The following is a 20,050-nucleotide window of genomic DNA, read 5'->3' on the forward strand; positions in this document are numbered from 1 at the left end:
TCGAAAACCTGATTTTAGGGGTAGTACTTTTTAGAAATAATTGGAATGGAATTTGTTAGTCAGAGTTGCCAGGTAATCTTATTGTTATTTGATAGAAAATTGCCCCAGGATTTGGGATGTAAAATTGCAAGGCATAGGAATTGTTACTTATAAGACACTAATCTGACGGTCTGATTTAAGAGCAAATAACAATTTTGCAGTTGCAATATGACATCTTCCAAGAGCCTAGCAATAGCTCTAATACAAGATTAATTTTGATCTAATTGGTTGTGTATATATAGTACAAATGGGTGTAGCTATTAGAGGTTTTCATCCAATCAACTAGAATAAATTCAAAAAACCTGATGCAAAAATCTTGTTTTATCTATCAGGCTATGCCTGATATCCAGAGTGGGTGTAGATGGGCCTTTGAAGTATTTGCTCACATTTTAAGCTAATCTTTCCCAAAGACACAGTGTCTGAACATGGTAACTGAGCTCCCAGTGGGTTTTTTTACCAGGTTAGTTGTTTGTGCTGGCAAAGCAGTTCATTGCCATAGCCAGAGCTGGTTGCCCTAGAGCACACCTGCATGCCACACACTGGCACAGGGCAGCTCCTGGCTGTGCGTTAAGGACATTAGTCAGGGAGCCTGCGGGCACTGCCCACATTGTTTTGCTGTCTGGCTGTTCAGAGAAAGAGCACTGGAGACTTCTGTCTGGAGGACAGATTTTGGCAGAACTGGAGGTGGCCATCAGTGGGGTGACGAGAATGGACAAACCTGTGGTGTTTCCAGCAGCACTGCTGGGCTCCTTGCCTGTACCTGGAGGCAGCAGGAGTAAGCAGCCTCCCTGTGAAGGGATTTTCTCACGGCTTTGCCCTTTATCTCACTCTGTCCCTTCCTTGGTAGGAGAGTCTCAGCTCTGTCCTCACGGGCTAGAGCAGACCCCTTCTTTCTTGGTATGCGAAGCTCAGACTGCAGCAGGACACCAGGAACTGCTGTAAGTGACTGTGTGAGCTCTTCTAGGCTCTTGTAGAGCACAGGCAAGAAGTTAACTTTAATCGTTGCTGCAGGAATGCTCTTCGATCTGCTATCTTTGGGACTGTAAGAGGATGCTATTCTGTCTTCAATAAAAGTGAAGACCTGCCTGTTCTCAAGGTTGACTTCTTTAAATGATCCAACATACAACCTTGCATTATCTGAAGATGCTGGGTGCAACAGTCAGAATAGAGGAGACAGATATTCCAAATCTGGAGGCAGAGACACCTGACCAGGGAATGGGTGGGATGTGAAGCTCTCAATATCAAGCAATCAGTATACATATGTGGGATATGAAGGCAACATCTGTTTACTGAAGCACAAGTAAAGTGAAGTTTGGATATGTACTTGCAGTTTTCTTAGAAAGAGAAAAGGGTTTGGGGTAAGAATGGAAATCCAAGGAGCTGCATCTCCCAAGGAGCCAGGGCTTATAAACAATCCCCAGAAGGAGAACTCCCTGAAAGCCAATGATTTCTCATTGTTGGTTCAAGTGAAAAAACCAACAACCCAGCATACTTCAGCCTCCCCAAATTCCTTTTTTTCCTTCTCTTCTCTTAGTTTTCAGCTGTTTTGCTCCCCCAAAACTACATCTTTTTTATTTATCTTTTTTTTTTATTTTTCCTCTTATGCCTGTTGCTGAGCAAACAACTTTGTTTTGAATATGGTGATCACTTTGGTTAAAACACCTTTCAGAAAATTCCTGTATGTTTGATTAAATACTATGAATCGTATTGAAATGTAAAGAAAGTTCTTCCTTTTTCTTGCCTCCATTCATCTGTTTCATCTAGAGCTTGTTTCATTTAGTCATATGGGTGTTCCACAGTAAATTTGTAAAGATTTCTTGTACAGCGCCCTAACTACTTTAATAGCGTATTGATCTTTTACTAATACTGCAGCTGGAATACTTTGCCTTAATCTGGAAAAGTTTTGGCATTGTAAGTGTGCTGGTGTTTCTGTTCCTCCATGAATGGATTTCCTACAGGATTTGGGAGAGGTCCACCATGGAAAAAAACTGGTCTGTGAGAATATTGTCAACACTTGGCCCATGTTACCAATGGAAGCAGTGATAGAAAACAACAAACAAGGAGAATTTGAAATACAGAAGAACATTTTAACCCAGAATCAAACTAGGAGAGATGGATTCCTAATCAGGTTGGCAAAAAAGTAAAGGAGAAAACATTGAAATACCCCTTTATATGATATTTTAATCCTTCCTTCAGTTTTTTAAGGTTTCCTAGTTATAAATACCTGCTTTAGATGCTTTTTTCTACAGTGCCACTGACAATTACAACATTTATAAGGAGAAAGCTTTGTCCCATTTGAGCCATGGAGGTGCCTTTGGGGGGCTTGAATCCACATATAGGGTGTCTGAGTCCAAATTTATTCCCCTAGGCCAGCACTCAACCCCAGCTGTGCTCTCATAGGGGTACCTAAACCTGGATTCCTGCTATGGACTGTTTCCTGACTATGATGTGTCCATGTAAAAGAAAGCAAACAGTTGCTGCCCTTTTATTTTTGCAGGTGATGAGCTCCTGTGTGTGGAAACAGCAGCTCCTTCTTCCTGTCTCTGGAACATGGAACCCTGGCCAGGGTTGGCAGTGCGTAAAAGAAGTTTACAAGCAGCAGTTGCCTCCACCATCTCTCTCAACCCAGGGTTCAAGGAGATTTATAAATGTGGCTAGTGAAAGACTGCAACTAGCATACCCTTCATAGCAGTGGACTCCGTGCTCTGCAATTTTATTGCAGGCTCAAGGGGCTTTCTTTGTAAAACAGTTTGCATATTTATGTCATCTCTCCTACAGTCAAAAACACGCTGTGGAGACTGAATAGGGAAAGGAAGGGCTCATTAATACTAGAGCACTGCCTGGCATCTGCATGGACTTAACACACAGGAAGAGGTAGGTTTGAATACGAGCTGATGCTGCTGCTGCTGCATGTGAGGCTGAAGAGAAATCAGGTATAGCTGTTGCAAGGACCCGCCATGCCAGCAGTGCCAGGGTGTGCTTAGAAATATTTGTGGGAGCACTCTGAAAACATGCCAGCTGCTGACATGTAGCACAAAATTTGTATCGCATTACAGCCATTGCCATGCAAAGAACAAAACTCTAGAGCTTCTTTTGGCCTGCTTGAGGATACTTGTTGTGTTACTGATTTGTCTCTCCTTTTTCCAGAAATGGTGCCAGGTTGTGTTGATCTGTTTTAGAAGATGCTATTTTGCTCATTCACAGAAATCCATCAGTGCTAAAGCCAAGTAAGCTACTGCAGAGGCAAAAGTGTGTTAGAAAACTTTTGGGGTACAAGCCTGGAGTCTTTCTAACAAGAATAAAAAAAGGCAAATCAAGAAAAAAGAGCGGGGAAGCCTACCAAGAAGACAGAAAACCAGAGTCAAGAAATAGGTACTGTTTGTATTTGTGTAAGGTCTTGACACTGCAGTGTTACCTCTAAAGCATGTATGTACCCATTCTGTGGGTTGCAGATTAACTGCTGTGCTAAAGAAACAAGTCTCCCTTCAGTATTCTGACTTCACACAGCATGTATTCTGAATCTGTGGGCTTGCTTTTCCCCCTTTCTTTCCTTTGCCTTAGGTTACTATGAATGACCGCAAGTTTACTGTTATGCCTCAAAAATGCCTGACTGCTTCTACGATATACACATTATCACCACATGATCTTATTACACCAAAAGATTAAACATTACTAATTGAATTGGAAATAGTCTTTATCTCCTCTCATCATTTTCTCTGCTAAATTCTTAATATAGATTCTAGGCAAGCAGGTTTTTCTCTCACTTCCACCTGGGAAATCCTGCTGCAGTCACTGAGGCATCTGGGGTATAAAGGAAGACAAGCACTGGCCAGTTGTTTTTATCTTTAATGAGCTATCATGTCACACCCACAAAAGTCTTGTGATTCAGGATGGGCACCCCTTCACAGCAAGAATGTTAGGAATGCTAATAATAAAAGCCTGGAGCCAATTCAGAAAAGAAAATTAAATGTAATATCGTAATGCTTCAACTGGGTTGGAGCAGAAACACCGCAAATGATCGGTTTTGTTCAGAGGTGTAAAACTTTTAATCAAGTCAGCTTAGGCAACATTTAAAGAAGGTCTGGCATCTGTAGGTTGTAGGCTAACTGCAGGAGATGCCAGAGAATGTTACAGAGGAACCACCTGCATGGGATAAACTGGGATTTAAATTGTCTTTCAAATACATCACAGAAATTTATAAAATAATGAGGAAATATATTCATCTCAGGCCTTCATGTTACTGATCATGTCTCTTTCTGCATGAAGAAAAAAGAGACTTTATACAAAATACTTCGTGTTCCTAGTCATGTCACAGCAGAGGGGAAATGGGTTTCACTGATCATAAGGTAGGTTTCTGAAGTCAGAAGACAGGTTCCTAGTTTGACTCTTTCTAGCTCCCAGGGAGAACCCACAAACCAAATACTAGCCTGGGGCCAGAAATGTCTTATAGCTGCTTCAGGGTGAATTTGTCATGGTGCAGAATTATTCCCTGACATCTGCCTATGAACTTCACCTAGTTTGTTTTTCAAGCCACCAGGTGGATAGCTTTCCATCCCTTCCTTCAGCATAGAATTGTGTTATATTAACTCTGATGAAGGTTCAGCAACGTAAGAGGCCAGTTTTTTGTATCCAGCTTTTCAGGAAGTTTCAGCTGTTTGTAAAGGTGTACAGAGGAAGACAGCATGGGAAGTTGTGGCCTCTGATGCTCTTTAGCCACTGTGTAACTTCAGAAATCCAGTTTTTGAACTGTGCATCCCTGTTCCAAGTCAGGCAAATTTTCTGCATTAATACTTCACAAACCAAACAGAACTTAAAAGCAGGGAAATTGAAATTTCCACACTGCATGTTAATCCAAGGGGAACATCATCACATTGCCATGGATTTTATGCAAGATATAAAGCACGGGGAGGAAGAGAAGCAAATGTATAGAGCTATTTGGGATGCTAGGCAGAAAGTTTTTCTGCAATGCTGTTACATTACTAGCCAAGGATTATTAATTATTTCACTTCTGTCATTGTCCATTTTGCCATCTAGACAATGCTTTCTTGTTAGTTGTCAGTGTTCTAGGGAGAAGGTATAGGAGTAAAAGCTACCTCAACTGAAAAGAAGTGGCTCTTCTGTAAAGCTGGTTATGGATATATGTGACTCCGCTTCCATTAGATATGTTGAACTGGCTTTTCATGTTCTGCTGCATTAGGTAAAAGTTCTTGGAGAGAAAACAAGTGCCAGGTTACAGTATACCTGGGGCTAGCCGTAGAGAAGCACCCATCCACTGACACAGTAATAACAACCTTCCAAGAAAGAAAATGCTGAACAACTTGTCTGACATCAACACTCCTCTGTTTTCCCATAAGAGCATCAATAATCAGGATTCTTTTCAATGCGCTACTGATGCAGGGTGAGAGTTTTGGAGATGTTGAGCAATAACTTCTTCCCTGTCTCTCCACCTCCCCTTCAGCATCAGTGATTACTCTTGGCTCTTCACAGCTTTGGAATTTAAAAATGCTATATGCTAAGGAAGAGGAAGGACATAATGCTTAAACTGTATTTTCCTGGTGTATTTTATAACAAAACACCTTTAGTGGCTGAAAAGGAGTCATGACAGGGACTTGGGGGCTGTGCTACTCTGCTGGAGAGCAGTGGGTTCCCAGGGAAGCTGTGAGAAATGGTGCTAAGTGGCAACTGGACTAATCACAGGGTTATCTCTTCACCTCCTCCTGAAACTGAAAGCAGCATTCAGAAAAAAAAGCCATGTAAGAAGCGTGAGAAATCCCTTCTTGCTCTCTCACAAGGGCATTCATTGGAGAAAGGTCCTACTGAAGAATCAAATGTCTTCTTTGAGGCTGACAGGCAGACCAACCAAACCCAGTCCTGAAATGTCGTGTATTTTCTACCGAGGTGATGCTATACTTGCTTAAGGTCCACATTATTTACCAAGAATATAGAATAATGGGTCCCTGTAGCTTACTCACCCGCTCTGCAGAGGAAAAAAGGAAGGAGCTGGGAACAGTGAACAGGAAAATACACAGGTCATACAGAAAAGCTTGGCGCTGAGTTTAAGGAGATTAATTTCTTACCGTAGTGGGAAAGTGAAAGAGAAAAGGAGAAAGGATAAAATGGTTAAATTATGTATATGTATTTTTGTTTTATAACAAAATAATGGGATCCTGGGACCAACATTGAAATATAATTAGTCACAGGTATTTCTGATATTTCTTTGTAATGAAATGCATGTCTGAATACAGAGATGAACAAATACTGAGATTCTTGACTTGCCCCCTTTCTTTGTTTTAATTGTAAACAAGCAGATGCAATCCATAACGCTAAATAAGATTTCCTCACATTTCCTTCTGAAAATGGTTTTAAGCAAGATAAGGCACTAAAATGTAATCCTTCTAAGAATGTTCAAATACTGAATCCTTGACACAGACACGGTCTTACCATGAATTTATATGGGAGCTATAATGGTTTTGTAAATTAATCAATAAAGTGAGTAAATTATATTTGCTCAGCTAATTATTTTCCATGTCCTGTAAATTAGAACTTCAGCAGTCTCTGAGAAAAATCAGTCCTGCTGCTTGTATGCTTGTATCACATTTGTGTTTACTTACTGATCTGTTATTAAAATGCTTGCTTATTTGTTCTGCTATAGGCTGGTAGCTTTTTCTTTGCAGTTTGAGTGGCAACCATGGGACTGCAAAACTATGCAACGTTAGTTACATTGTATTTAATATGACAAATCCATTTTAGCAGAGAAATACGGTGTATTTATAGCTGCTCCTCAAAATCCTCTTTGTCTCGCCCTAGGGGGAACAGGATTTAACCACCCTTGTCTTCCAAGAAATCTTTGGGACATTTTTGATGACTGAAATGGACCTTGATTGAGTTCATAGCCTCCTGACTTTGAAGGGCACAGCTTCAAAAATGTGTTAGATTAGGTGGCATCCAGAGGCTCCTTCTAACTTGAATTATTCTGTGATTCTATGAATCTAGTTTTCCAAGAAATTTTTCCCAAGTCCTATACCCTGACTCCCATCATTTACACGTCTGCATGATGGACTAGTTTGCAGCACGCAAACCAGCAAATTGTGATTCCAGCTATACAGATCCAGATTCTCTCATACTGTAACAGTCTATACAGTTCTTAGTCAACACAGTAAGAGTAAGCATGGCTTCTCCAAATTAATGCATTGGGAATGCTTTCAGAGTCAATTAATCCTTTATTGATGTCCAGACACCCTCCACAGAGGCTGCAGAAGACGAGCTATTACCTTCAGCATGTTTGCACCTGCAGTGCACCTCACTTTTGGGAGGAGCAAAGCTCCAGCAGAGGCAAGGAACACAGCAGGGTGCTAGGGCATGGTGCTAGGGGTGCAGAGCATGAAGCCCAGAGACAGTCAGAAATGAGACTGGCTTTCAGCTCACATAGCAGTTGGGATCCCTAACTCTAGAGACTGTAGAGCCCCTCCCCTGCCTTGCTCACAAACATGGCAAAAGAGGCTCAGAACGGGCAAGGAAGGCTGACTAATGGCAAGCAGGAGCCAAAACTGCAAATTGAAATGTGTGGCAGGAGAAATACAGAGCAGCCATCGTAGTTGCAGTGGGATCAGATACAACTGAGCACCCAAAATACCAGACTCCTGCTAGGCTTCTCATCTCTTGAAATGCTTTTGAAGCTGCCATCACATTAACTGTACTTTTTAGGGCAAGGCTTTCAGTACCTTTGGATTAGGAAAGGCATGCAGGTTTGATTTCAGAGGTACAATCACAACCAAAAGGGTATAATGGAAAGTTGCCTGACCACAAGTCAGGGCTCAAGGGACCAGAAGCGGAAGAAGAGGTTACCTGCATTCACCATTTTAGCATGCTGCAGAGGTTGGAAAAGCAGGTGGATATGAAAACCAAAATGATTATGGAAAGATTTGTAGAGTACTTCTGACTTGCCTCCTAACCAATGTTTTATGCACACACACATAGAAGCACACTTAGGAAGCATAAAATATTACATGTAAGTGTGACTTTTATCTTTTCCCTATCTTTGATATGCCAAAAAACTGGCATATTTAGTACTGCACTGCTCTATTTTTTGCATTTGCTTTTTGGTTTTGAAGATATACAAATGGCAAGAAAAGAAATAGAAGCAAGAAAGTTCAAATGACTAGCAGGAGACCAGTATTTCAATATCTAGGTAATTATAACAGAAATTGATCTTTTTACAGTATAACAAATTAATTCTTGTCTTAATATATGACGTACTACTTTGTAACGAAAAATGCTAGTTTGTGCATAATTTTTTATTTCCATGTTAAGGCATCTGCAGAGATCAGGCTGAGTATTCCATGCATACATTTGTAGCTATATGAATTTGTAAAAAGAATCCACTCTTACATGACTGGTTTTTTTTTCCTGTGGTTTTTCGCTGTGGTTTCTATTGCTCTGACGTCACCATATTTCTTCACCTGACACTTTCCAGGATTGTCTGCTGGTCATACCTAGAATGAGCAGTTCACCTGCTCTCCATAGTTATTATGTGGTGGGTTTCAGGTTTTTTGTTTGTTTGGGTTTTTTTGATTCTTTTTATTTTTTTATGAATACGATGTCCTAAATAATTTTTTAAAATTGTTTGTTCATACATGGATAGCTCCAACAGGTCTTTACTTGGAGACCCAGTGTTTTCCATTGAACTAGAATTCCATTACAGGGTAATCGCTGGGTTCACTTTTGCACAGGAACACGATTTGCTATATAGCTTACATCACTGTTTTGTAGACCTGATTATGCAAACATTTAAGCATGTGGATATCTCCAGAAGCTTACCTGCTCCCATAACACTTTGTAAAGCAACAGAAATGTATGAAGCTATATATGTATACAGGTATTAGCAGGATTGAGGTCTCTTATTACTCCTTTCTACCTCTTAAATGGTCTTTCAGAGCTTTCATTATACTCTGCAGAACTGTTTCAGGTTCAGAGTCACTTTATCCTTTTGATTTGCTTTGTTCCTTGATCCTATCACTGCAGCACTCTCCTTCAAGCTTCAGAACAAAAGTACTTTTGGGAGCAGAGGCCCTGTTGCAGATAGTGCAGCTCTGCTTTCCTTTTGGCAATTTGCCATTCGGCTGAGGCAGAATATTCTTGCCTGTTAAGTGCAACAGCTTCAGTTACTGCACCACTACTTACTTAAGTCTCCCTGCCGGGATCAGTCCACTTCCTTAGCACAGGCAAACCTGTAGTTAATGGCTAGAGTTAAGGACAGGGCTTTCTCTATTTTTTATCTTTGTTTTAATTCTTAAAGTAAATGGCTTCAATGCAAAATGTTTTCATCAGAAGGTTTATTTATCCTAAGTGGCTCTTGCTGGTTTACACACACCCTGTCCTTTCTCTTGCTTTGAAAGTTGTTCCACTTGATTGCTCAGTTTGCTTCTTTGAGTCAGTGGTGGCAGGGGAATTATAAAGAAGATGAAGGCGCAGCCAAGTCCCAGGTAACGTGTGCAGATTTAAGCTGATTTAAAGTAGTGCAGATTGACTCTGAAACTTTCTTTGCACAAGGGACAACAACTTTAGAGAAAAGGTGCTGATTTTTTTGTCAACAGTGTGTGTCTGGCTTGGGAAACCTGCTGAAGTGTGACTCACCTTGCAAAGGCAACATGGGCAGTGGTGCTTTGCAGATTGCTGGGCTGCTTGTTGGTGGCATAGGCGTGATCGGGACATTTGGTGTCACAGGCATGCCTCAGTGGAGGGTGTCTGCCTTCATTGAGAACAACATCATCGTGTTTGAGACCATTTGGGAAGGTCTGTGGATGCACTGCATCAGGCAAGCCAACATCAGGACGCAGTGCAAGGTCTACGACTCCGTGCTGGCCCTCTCTCCGGACCTGCAGGCATCCAGAGGACTGATGTGTTCCGCATCGGTGCTCTCATTCCTCGCTTTCACAGTTGCCATTATTGGGACAAAGTGCATGCGATGCACACAGAGCAGCTGGCAAGCCAAGGGCTATATTACTCTGGTGGCTGGGTTCCTCTTCATTCTCTCGGGTGTTATTGAGCTCATTCCAGTCTGCTGGGTTGCCAGTGCCATCATCAGTGACTTCTATAACCCTGTGGTCAACGTTGCACAGAAAAGGGAGCTTGGAGAGGCCCTCTACCTGGGCTGGGCAACTGCCTTCTGCCTTATTGCTGCTGGAGCCATATTCTGTTGCTTTGGCTGCTGTTGTGTGAAAGCCAGAAGCTACAGGTACTCCACACCAAACCAGGATCTCACTCAGAGCCAGTGTTTGCACAGGAAGACTGAAAGCTCATACTCCAAAAGTCAGTATGTCTAGATGCTTCCTGCTTTTCGGTTTTTGAAGCATTCAATCTCTCTGGATGGATTTCAGCTTCTGCAAAAAAGGACAGCTAGAAAGCTGCCTTTGCCTTTTGCTTTGTAACTGCTGCTGTTTGGAGCTGCATTACCCCCGGTGCGCTCTGCTGTGACTAATGCTGCAGCAGGGACAATTTTAGCACATGGAAAGGTGAAGGTTTAATATTATTTTAGTAGTAACTTGGAATAGCTTTTGTGTTTTGTGGCTTTGCTTTGTGTTGCATTTTATGTGTAAAACAGTAATAAAAGGCTTAAAGTTCTACCGTGGTGTGAAATTCTGGCCTATTGCAAAAGAAACGGGGTTAAGCAGCTGTTGGTTTTTATTTATACATTTTTTACCTGCTTGGGAAAGAGGGGATAACAATGAATAAGAACAAGATAACAATGGTTTTAAAGAACAGCATTCCCTAAGGGATTGATTTATTGTGGGTTTAATGGAAGGTGGCATGAAGAATTTATTCTGCAGAAGAAGGTAAGCTGAAACATATGAAAAATATCCCGCATTTCAGAGAATAAACACAGCTTTATGTTCATCCTAAACATATCTTCTTGGTAGAAGTTAATATTTCTTTTGTAATTCATATACATCAAACTCATTCACATCCTTCTTTTTAGTAGCAGTGGTATTCCCTTGCAAACTCATTGCGGCTTACAACATTTTTGCAGTATTGTACAGATTGCAAACACTTTGTTGGTTTCTTGCTGCAGAACTCTGTTGTATATGTTTTTTAAATAAGGGTCTTTTGTACAATCAGGCCAATAGTTTTACTGAGACCCACTCACACAAGCATAGTTTACAGGCATAATGAACATAAGCAGTCACAGCATTTTCTCACAGTTCACATCAACATAAGCTAAACAATATCTTTAATAGTAAGATCATGCACCCCTGATAAGCCACAGTGTAAAGAAATCAAGCCTACTGAAAAATAAATAGTTATATACAAATTCATTTAATAAATTACCCCAACTAATCAATAATAGTAATATTTTAATAGAATTTTGTAACCAGTGAATAAGGTGTAACTCCAAACCCAATCAATGGAAATTTGCCTTTGACTGAACTGAGAAGACAATATAATTTGTGGTGTTTAATGGAGAACAACATTCTGGTTCTAGAGTTTGATTGATAGTTTTAAGTATTTTACAGAAAGTTTATTTTGTGTTCTGTAGTTCTCTGGTAAATACCTTGGATTATTATATACTTGAAAGTTTGGAAGTAAATCCTTCACTTCATAAGAAGTGACCAAGCTAGGAGAAATCAAAATCTGCTCTAGATCTCTATTCACAGTAAGATATAGTAAGATGTGCTTAATTATGTACTTTTATTTTTCTTCTTTTTTAAAGCAAATTATTTCTATATATGTCTATGTTCATGACCTTTCTGTAATACAGCAGTGTATGGCTATATTTACTTTGTATTCTTTCATTAATGTTTATATGCCAGCCCAGCCTCTTTTTCAGGGGGAAGAGAGTTGAGGACAAAACCTGTTGTTAGAGGCACTATGTGAATATCCTACTCAGAATTCATGGCTAGAACACCCAGGTTTATAATGATGTCTATAATAAAGTCACCTGCATAGTTCATCCCTCTAGAAGATAAGTACAAGATCTTACTCAGGAAAGTACATGTATATGTTCTGGTGCACTGTAGTTATCTCTGCTGTCAAAACATAGAGTGATTCATACAGTATTCATCTGCAGGTCTGAGACTTGCCTCAATGAAAAGTGCAATAAGCATGACATCTCTGTAAAAGCCCTCTCTGTACATCGATCACTACTGCTTCATCGGATAGTATTATCTGTTCCTGGTAAAGTGCACACTCATCTAGCTGTGCAAACAGAAGAAGATACAAGAAGCCTAAAAGAAGACTTCCAAAACTATCCACAGAACTAACAGGAACACAAGTCTAATGGACTGTGAGTGGGACCCTGGAGTCTTTAAAATCTCTGTTAGAGATCCTATATATACTGCAGACAGTTGGCATTATTATAACATATACATATTCCCCTTAAGTGCCTCTTATGCACACCCAGACATTTCCTTTAAATTGTATCTTGCCCATACACAATATCTTCAAAAGAACCGAAATGAAAGCCATTTCAAACAGATCTGGCCTCCCTCAGCTTTGTGTATTAAATAAGCCCTGAGTAGTCCGAGCAGAGGGTCCCATCTAAGGGCATATATCCAAGCACAAACCAACTGCCTGAAGCAATAAAATTTCAAATACTGCATCCTGTAATTTTCATTCTTACAGATAAGAGAAATTATTTAGGAAATAAGTAGTATTGCCTCCATAAATGAAACCAAGGTTGTTCAGCTTGTTCCCCTTTGCCCTGTATTTTAGGCACTTGTATGCATTTCTGCAATGCATACAAGTGCCCAAAAAATGGATGCGGAGCCTTTCTAGGTCCACCTGGCACCTTCTCTGCTGTGTAAATGAAGGTATGACTTGGAGGTCAGAAAAGGGTAATTCCCATTTAACTCAGATGAGTGAAGGTTCAAGATTTCAATCACCGCTCCGTGATTGAGCAACTGGGCTTTCATTTATAATGAGCCTCTTCTGAAATTCTCCCACTGCTGCTGCAGCTATGGTGGAGGTCTCGAGGGTAGATCTGCTGCTTGCATTACAAGGCAGTGGTCTCATCAAGGCTAGACAGTGAGGTGGTAAATTCACACGTGGCAGCAGAGCTGCAGTTTCAGGAGCCGTTTTGTGCAGGCAAGGCAGAGCCATAACAGAGCCTGAGTGTGCGTGAGCTCTCATTTTACAGTTTTATATGAGAATGAATCATCTGACACATGAGGTTATCACACATCTGCAAATCCAGTAAGGTCAGCTGCATATAATGGATTTATCTCTCCTTAAGGTGCAGTCCTGAATAGGTGTTGTACTCCCCTTTGAATATACATGTGCCTATATGTGAGAGTTTATCTGTAGGCTGCTTGCTTTTTGTTCAGCTCTCAGACATGACTAGTAAAGAGCAATAGAAAATGGATCATGGAGAGATGGGGAGAGGCTGTATCTTGGGCCTCACAGCCAGGAAGGCTCATGACTCACATTATAAGAACAGCCTTTCTGTGTCAGCCTGGAGATGTATAGAGATCTGCTGTTGTCACTGTCACGGGAAGGTGGCTACAGAGCAGCAGGAGACCAGGATCAGTGGACAGCTGTGTTTGGAGGTTCTGTCCCCACTTCCAGCCTGCTGTAATCAGGGTATCTTTGTGCTTAACAAAATATCAGGCTTTAAGCCCTTTGCCAAGGGTCACACTCTGACCCCACACAGCAGACACAGTGGGCTTTCTGAGCATGTGGCATGATGCACAGCTCTGCTTTTCTGCTGAGATGGAAGGACAGGTCAGTACTGACAGAGGCATGTCCACTACCCCAATCTTGTCTTGTAGAGCACGGTTGAGCCTCTGAACTGAACCTCTCCACCATCACCTGCATTTGGATGCTTCTGGCCCTTGCACTTTGCCTGAGACTCTACCACACATCAACCCCTAATAAGCAAAGCAAGTTGACCTCTTGCTAACTGTGTTGCTCCCCTCACTCATCCACTGCCCCGTGGAGCTGGCAGCCACAATACTTTCCTGCAAAGTCTCAACAGGGAACTGACACCTCAGGGATGTAGGTCATTGGCAGTTCTAAATATGTGTTGCTTGAGAAATGAGAAGGCTGATGTCAGCTGGTTTACCTGGGTACTCTCAAGAATCCCATCAGCACCATCAGGTCCTTTCACTGGCAGGAGGTCGTTCATGTACGGCCAAAAAAAACCAGATAGAAGAAGACAGTATGAACAGAATTCACTCTGGAAAAGGTGGTATCTATTAACTACTCCATTGCTCTTCTCAATGAATAAATACATCAGAATTATTCCTGAGAGACATTTATGAAATAAAAACTTCCAGAGGTGGCTACTCTGCAGTGTCCTTTACAATCTATCCTGGTACTTAATTATGATTTTAATTAAAAAAGGTTTCTGAGAAGCTTAAACTAAATATCCCCACCACAAGTTATTATTTCTTGTCCCAGAAGCAGCAGGCACAGAAAACATTAAATCAGGCAGCTTTTTCCATATTACAGGACTGTTACCATCTGACCTCTTGAACCTGTCTTGCTTAGTTTAATCATCTCTAATTCTTTTCTCACTGGAGGCCTATTAAATTTCTCCCCATATTTGTTTACCTTCTCTGTTTGTTTTTTGGTTGTTGTACTTCTGAAGTTTGATGGCCAAACCCAAAGAATCCCAGAGGAAGCCTTACCACTGCAGAGCACACTGGATATACTTATTGCAGGTTATCATAGCATGGGGTTGATCATTCACAAAACAAAGCAAATATATTCCTTAAATATGTTAAATGCATTTCACTGCTATTATTCTAGGCCTCAAGGTCTCCAGCTTTCCTGTGCTGTGGGACTTAACAATTGATGGTACATTGACCAGCTGGGTGTCTAATGAAAATTTCCTTGCTGCAGTTCCTCCTTTATTGCTAGATCCCTGAGGGTAACAAGATGATACCCTAGATAAACCTTTTGCTCCAACAGTAGCAGAAATCAGTGTTTAGAAATGGGAATAGAAGAGTTGTCCGTCCAGTACATCTTTTTGTTTTTCACTCACTCACAGATTCTGCATCCATATTACAGTATTTTTACTCTTCTCCATCCTTTCAATGTCTCTGTTAATTTTCTACTGCTGTGTTGGATGCTTTAATAAGGTCCAACTGGATCAGATTTTCTCAACTTTTGTTTTCTAGAAATGTTACCAAACAAAAACTGAATCTATTCTTGCTAAGTCTGTGTTGCTTTTAATTTAACTTTCCATTTCTTTCCTTTGTAATAGATTTAAAATCATCTCATACTATTAGATTCTGACTAATGAGTTTCTAGTTGTGCACAGGATTTTCCACCTCTCCACTCATTCCTCTCATTTTGCTGTTCTCCAGACATATGGATTTGACACATACCCTAACAGTCTTTGCTAACAGATTTGGAATTGCTCATGCTGAATTTCCTTCAGTGGAAATTACTCTCTTTTTTCAGGTTGTTCTCATCAAGACTTGGGAGGATTTTACCTGCCTTGGATACAGTATTGTAATTCTCTCATGCCCTCCTTCTTCTATAGCCTTGTTACTTAAATTTAAGGGAGAGGAGGGCTAACTACCTTTTTTAGACTCATACTCACAACCTATCTTGCCTCTTCCCTTGTCGTTCTGTAGTATTTGTATGCCTATAGCACCTTTTTAATTCTATTTTTTGAAAAGCCTAATTCAGATTGATTTTTATGGAGTCTTATTCTCCCCTTACATTTTTGGATCTCTTAGGTATGTTTTGCTGGTTGGTTACCTTTTTTGTCTTTCCACTATATACCTTATTTGTTGTTTATCCAGCTGAGTAACAATCTTATTCCTACAAGTCTTTCTTTTCCTTCTTTATAGACTCACATTCCAGACACTTCCTAAGGAACTTTCAAGCCTCATACACACTCAGCCCTAAATTGTTCACCTCATTAATAAAGAGCACTGTGACCAGAATTCTCATCACATTATTTTTTATTATTTTATCTATTTATTATTTATTCACTGAGGGAGCTGCTTTTCCTCAGTGCTTCAGGCACTTTCACCTCACTGGCAATGGTCTTCTCCAGAGATACATATCCTCTTATTTTTGTGATCCTTCATATACAATTTTCTGCCTTGCAATGTGAGTCCTGTTCCATTGTAGTAAACTGGAATACTGGGTTCGTTTCTGGTATCCCCATAATAAAAATGACATGGAACTGCTGGCACAAGTCCAGAGGAGGACCATGAGGATGGTAAGGGGACTTTAGCACCTCCCATATGAAGACAGGCTGAGAAAGTTGGGGCTGTTAAGCCTGGAGAAGAAAAGGCTGCATGGAGACCTCATAGCAGCCTTCCAGTATCTGAAGGGGGGCCTGCAATGATGCTGAAGAAGGAGAAATTTTTAACTGCACTTGAATCACTGTGATCATACACTTATTTTCTAGTTGCCCCAGCAGGAAAATGAACTCCCTGAACTGAATGTAATAAGTTATTTTGACATTAAACTTATAACCCTCCACCAAGGTTTCTTTCAGCACAAAAATAGCCAGGCCCAGACTGTAATGCTTGAGAGTGTCAATGTTGCAGTTAATCCAAGGGTGGTTCCTGTTAGAATTTGGCATAAAGAACAAATGGCATAATGAACAAATTCTGCAGATCAAGATCTTCATCAGGGACTGTAGTGATAGGACAAGGGGTAATGGGTTCAAACTTAAACAATGGAGATTTAGGTTAGATATGATAATAATTTCTTCACTTTGCGAGTGGTGAGCCACTGGAGCAGGTTGCCCAGGGAAGTTGTGAATGCTCCATCCCTGGAAGTGTTCAAGGCCAGACTGGACAGAGCCTTGAGTGACCTGGTCTAGTGTGAGGTGTCCCTGCCCATGGCAGGGGGGTTGGAACTACAATACCTTAAGGTCCTTTCCAACCTTAACCATTCTGTGAATCCAACATGAAAACATCAGATTTGCTGAGGCCTTTCCCTCTGTCCATTTTATACTTATTTTTACATCAGTCTGCACATACGAGATGATTTTCTAGCTTTTTCCTTTTCCTTCCTTAATTTCAACCCCTTAACTCCCAAATCCTTAACTCCCAACACATGGTTGGTACAAATAGCTATTAGATACTGCTTCTTCTTCTGAAGTATTGCACTCAGTGGTAAACTACACATTTCAGATCTGGAATGAAAGCAGTTACTGCTTGATAATGGAGAAAAAAGTTACTATATTGACTGGCTACATAGTATGCTGCAATTAGGGAGCATTGGATTGTCCCTAGGGAAAACAATGTGTCCACGCTGGTGAATCATCCTTGCAGGCTGTAGGCTGTCACTGCAGAGACACATCAGTCCCAAGAAGATGCATCAGCATGCAAACTACAGTAACAATAGTGCATCCTTAGAGCTGCTGTGATTTCACTGGACTGGAGAGGGTGTTCTGAGAGCAAGTGACAGAAATTGTTTTCTGTGGCATATTCCTACTTTAGTCTCTGTGCCAGCACAAATCCAAAGTGATTTATGACTTCCATGAAGAGATTCTTCTGTGTGGGTGCAGGGAACAGTTGGTTGGCTGGGCAGGACTTCCCCTTTCCTCTGCATCCTTTCCTCTCCCTCTGTTTGAAGGGGAACTGAGAGAAGCTGGGTGATGAATTCTGCCAGCTATGCAAACCCAATGGGCAGGGGCTATTCTGATACTTTGTAGGGGTCCCCCAGCTTGGCAGCCAGGGAAAGTCAGTAAGGGTGTCCCAGGGAAGAACTGAACTCCAGTCGCAGAGCAAGAGGAGCAATGAGACATCCTGGCCAGAAGCACAGAAGTTCAGAGGGACTCTGGATTTGGGTAGATAGAGAAACAAGAGAGGGTAGGGTTAAATGGTGACCCAGCCATGTGCCTAGATGACAGGTTTGGGGGTGTCCTGGGTGTGCAAGGTTGGGTCTAATTGTGGTGGAGCTCTTGCTGCTACAGTTTATCTTGCAGGAGAAAATTAAGTTTAGCAAGTTAGTTACATTTAGGATGTGGGGCTTGGGAGAGGACAAAAAAGTGAATGGGACAGGACTGGACAGAGAAGAGTCCAAATTTTGACTGAGGAAGATGTGAAAAGACCCTGTTCTTCAAAGTTTGAGACTTGTGTGTTTATCTACCTGCACTGTTTGGTTACTGGAAGCTAGCACAAGGGTGCATTATTATGCTGTGCTCCAAAAGCAATCTTTCTTGGGATTCTGAGCCTAAGAGCTTGTTTCTAACAGTAGCAGGTAGTTTAATAAAAGCTATTACCTCTTTCTAAAAACCTTGCCTCTCATCTATCTTCAGGCCATCAGTGCCACAGTATACCCTCTTCTCCTCTTCTATTCCATCACAGTAAATCATGTAAATAAAGAAGTTCCTCAGTGCTTCATCCAGTAACAGCCTAACTGTATACCGTGCTGCTAACCCTTATGAAAGCAATCAATACTACCTTGGGAATTTGCCTCTGTCCTATTTCCAACAGCTTAATGTGAACTGTGCAATCAAATGCACTCCCACAAATATCCTTTGAGGTGCTGTCATTAAACAGCAAAGTAAGACAGCATAATTTCTGGCAGGTTCTATTTCTATCAGGATGGCTGCTCCCTGTACACAAGTGTTGAGGTGACAAATACCTTGTAAAAGCCTGAAGCAGTTTAGATGGATTAAATACTCAAAGGAGTATTTAATATTTTATTACTATAGGGTTTTATTAGACTGAACTCGAGTTCATTCTCGGTGTTCAGGAGACAGGCTTCCTCAGATATGGAATATCATTAAGACTTTGGCAGTTTTCTCAGGCTGTGAATTTCAGGCATGCTGAGGAAGATGATGGAAAATAAATATTAGTTCTTTTCAATTCAGCTGTCAGTCACAAATTGCCTCAAAGCTAGAGCTAGAGGTCAATGCCCAAGTACAATGCCTATTATGTGTCTGGGGGTAGTCCCTGTCTAAGTTACACTGAGCAGATGTTCCTCTCACTCTGAAATGTGCCATGATTGAAGAGAGGGGGCAGATGTGCCTTCATCTTTTAACATATGTGCAGGCAGCAATATTAAAATTAGCACAAATAAAAAGGCCTATTTTGGCTTTGGTCCATTTTCTCCTGAATTAAAATAGAATCAAACTAACCTTTCAGTTCACTAGTAGATACAAAATACAGTAGTCAATCAAAACATGATAGAAAGTATTGGAACCATTAACTTGACTATAGTTTCACTGACCAGCCCTTGCCAGTAGTTGAAGAGGTTAACCCAGCATGTAATGAATAGAATGGTGGAAGCCCCAGGCAGGGTGGAACTCATGCTATTCACATGTGTTTCCAAAACAAATGATCTGCAGATGATAGCATCCCTATCTATTGTACGTTTAAAACTAATTTTACGTGTACAGGATGATCTAGATCTTATGGTGGCACCTCTGCCCAAGGAGACAGGATGCAGAGTGACTGCTCATCCATAGCCTGATGGACTTCCCATTGCCAGACTCTGCAGGTGCTTAGGCAGCTTTCAACCTTACTGGATATCTGCAGCTTTGGGAAGCAAAGAGGTTTCACTGTAGCTATAAGTGATCACTTATTTAAAGCGTGTTTTTGATAAATCTGCATATTTACCTGTTCAAAAAATGTTACTGAACCTTACATTTAGCTCATTAGCCTGTAGTATAATAAACCTGCCTATTCTTGATGAGTGCTCATAATGAACTGTATACACTATAGTTATGCATTTGTACAACTGTAGATTACAAGAATACAACAATATTAAAGTCTCTTTGTGTATATATAGGTGCATGTGTATGCATGAGCACTCTAGAATTCAGTGTACATAGAAGATGTACAAAGAGGAACGATATCTGCTTTCTGGGAGTCAATTAAATGTTTGCATTATTGACACCTATAATTAATTAATCACTGGGGATCATTGACAGGTTCTGTTAATCGTGTGGACTGGAGTTGCTCTACTTCCTCCTCTTCAAAGGGCACTAACATTTTAAAAACTAGGGAGGGACCAAAGATACCGCTCCAGGAAAAGATTCAAATGAAGATCCTGATTTTAAGGGAAGAGAAAATGTAAATGTGAACAGAGATGC

General features: G+C 40.9%; 1 protein-coding gene across 1 annotated transcript; it reads left to right on the plus strand.

Moving 5' to 3' along the window:
* The first annotated feature begins 9,427 nt into the window (after positions 1–9,427).
* LOC101871294 (claudin-8-like) lies at positions 9,428–10,659 on the plus strand. Its single transcript, XM_005151644.3, has 2 exons — positions 9,428–9,521; positions 9,633–10,659. The coding sequence occupies exon 2, from the start codon at positions 9,687–9,689 to the stop codon at positions 10,359–10,361; it is 675 nt and encodes a 224-aa protein (XP_005151701.2). The 5' UTR covers positions 9,428–9,521; positions 9,633–9,686; the 3' UTR covers positions 10,362–10,659.
* Positions 10,660–20,050: the final 9,391 nt, after the last annotated feature.

Source organism: Melopsittacus undulatus, chromosome 2, assembly GCF_012275295.1.
Source record: "Melopsittacus undulatus isolate bMelUnd1 chromosome 2, bMelUnd1.mat.Z, whole genome shotgun sequence".
NCBI lineage: Eukaryota > Metazoa > Chordata > Aves > Psittaciformes > Psittaculidae > Melopsittacus > Melopsittacus undulatus.

Bases quoted from the DNA above. Each gene is read 5' to 3' on its own strand.
- LOC101871294 (XM_005151644.3), top strand. From the start codon at position 9,687: ATGGGCAGTGGTGCTTTGCAGATTGCTGGGCTGCTTGTTGGTGGCATA.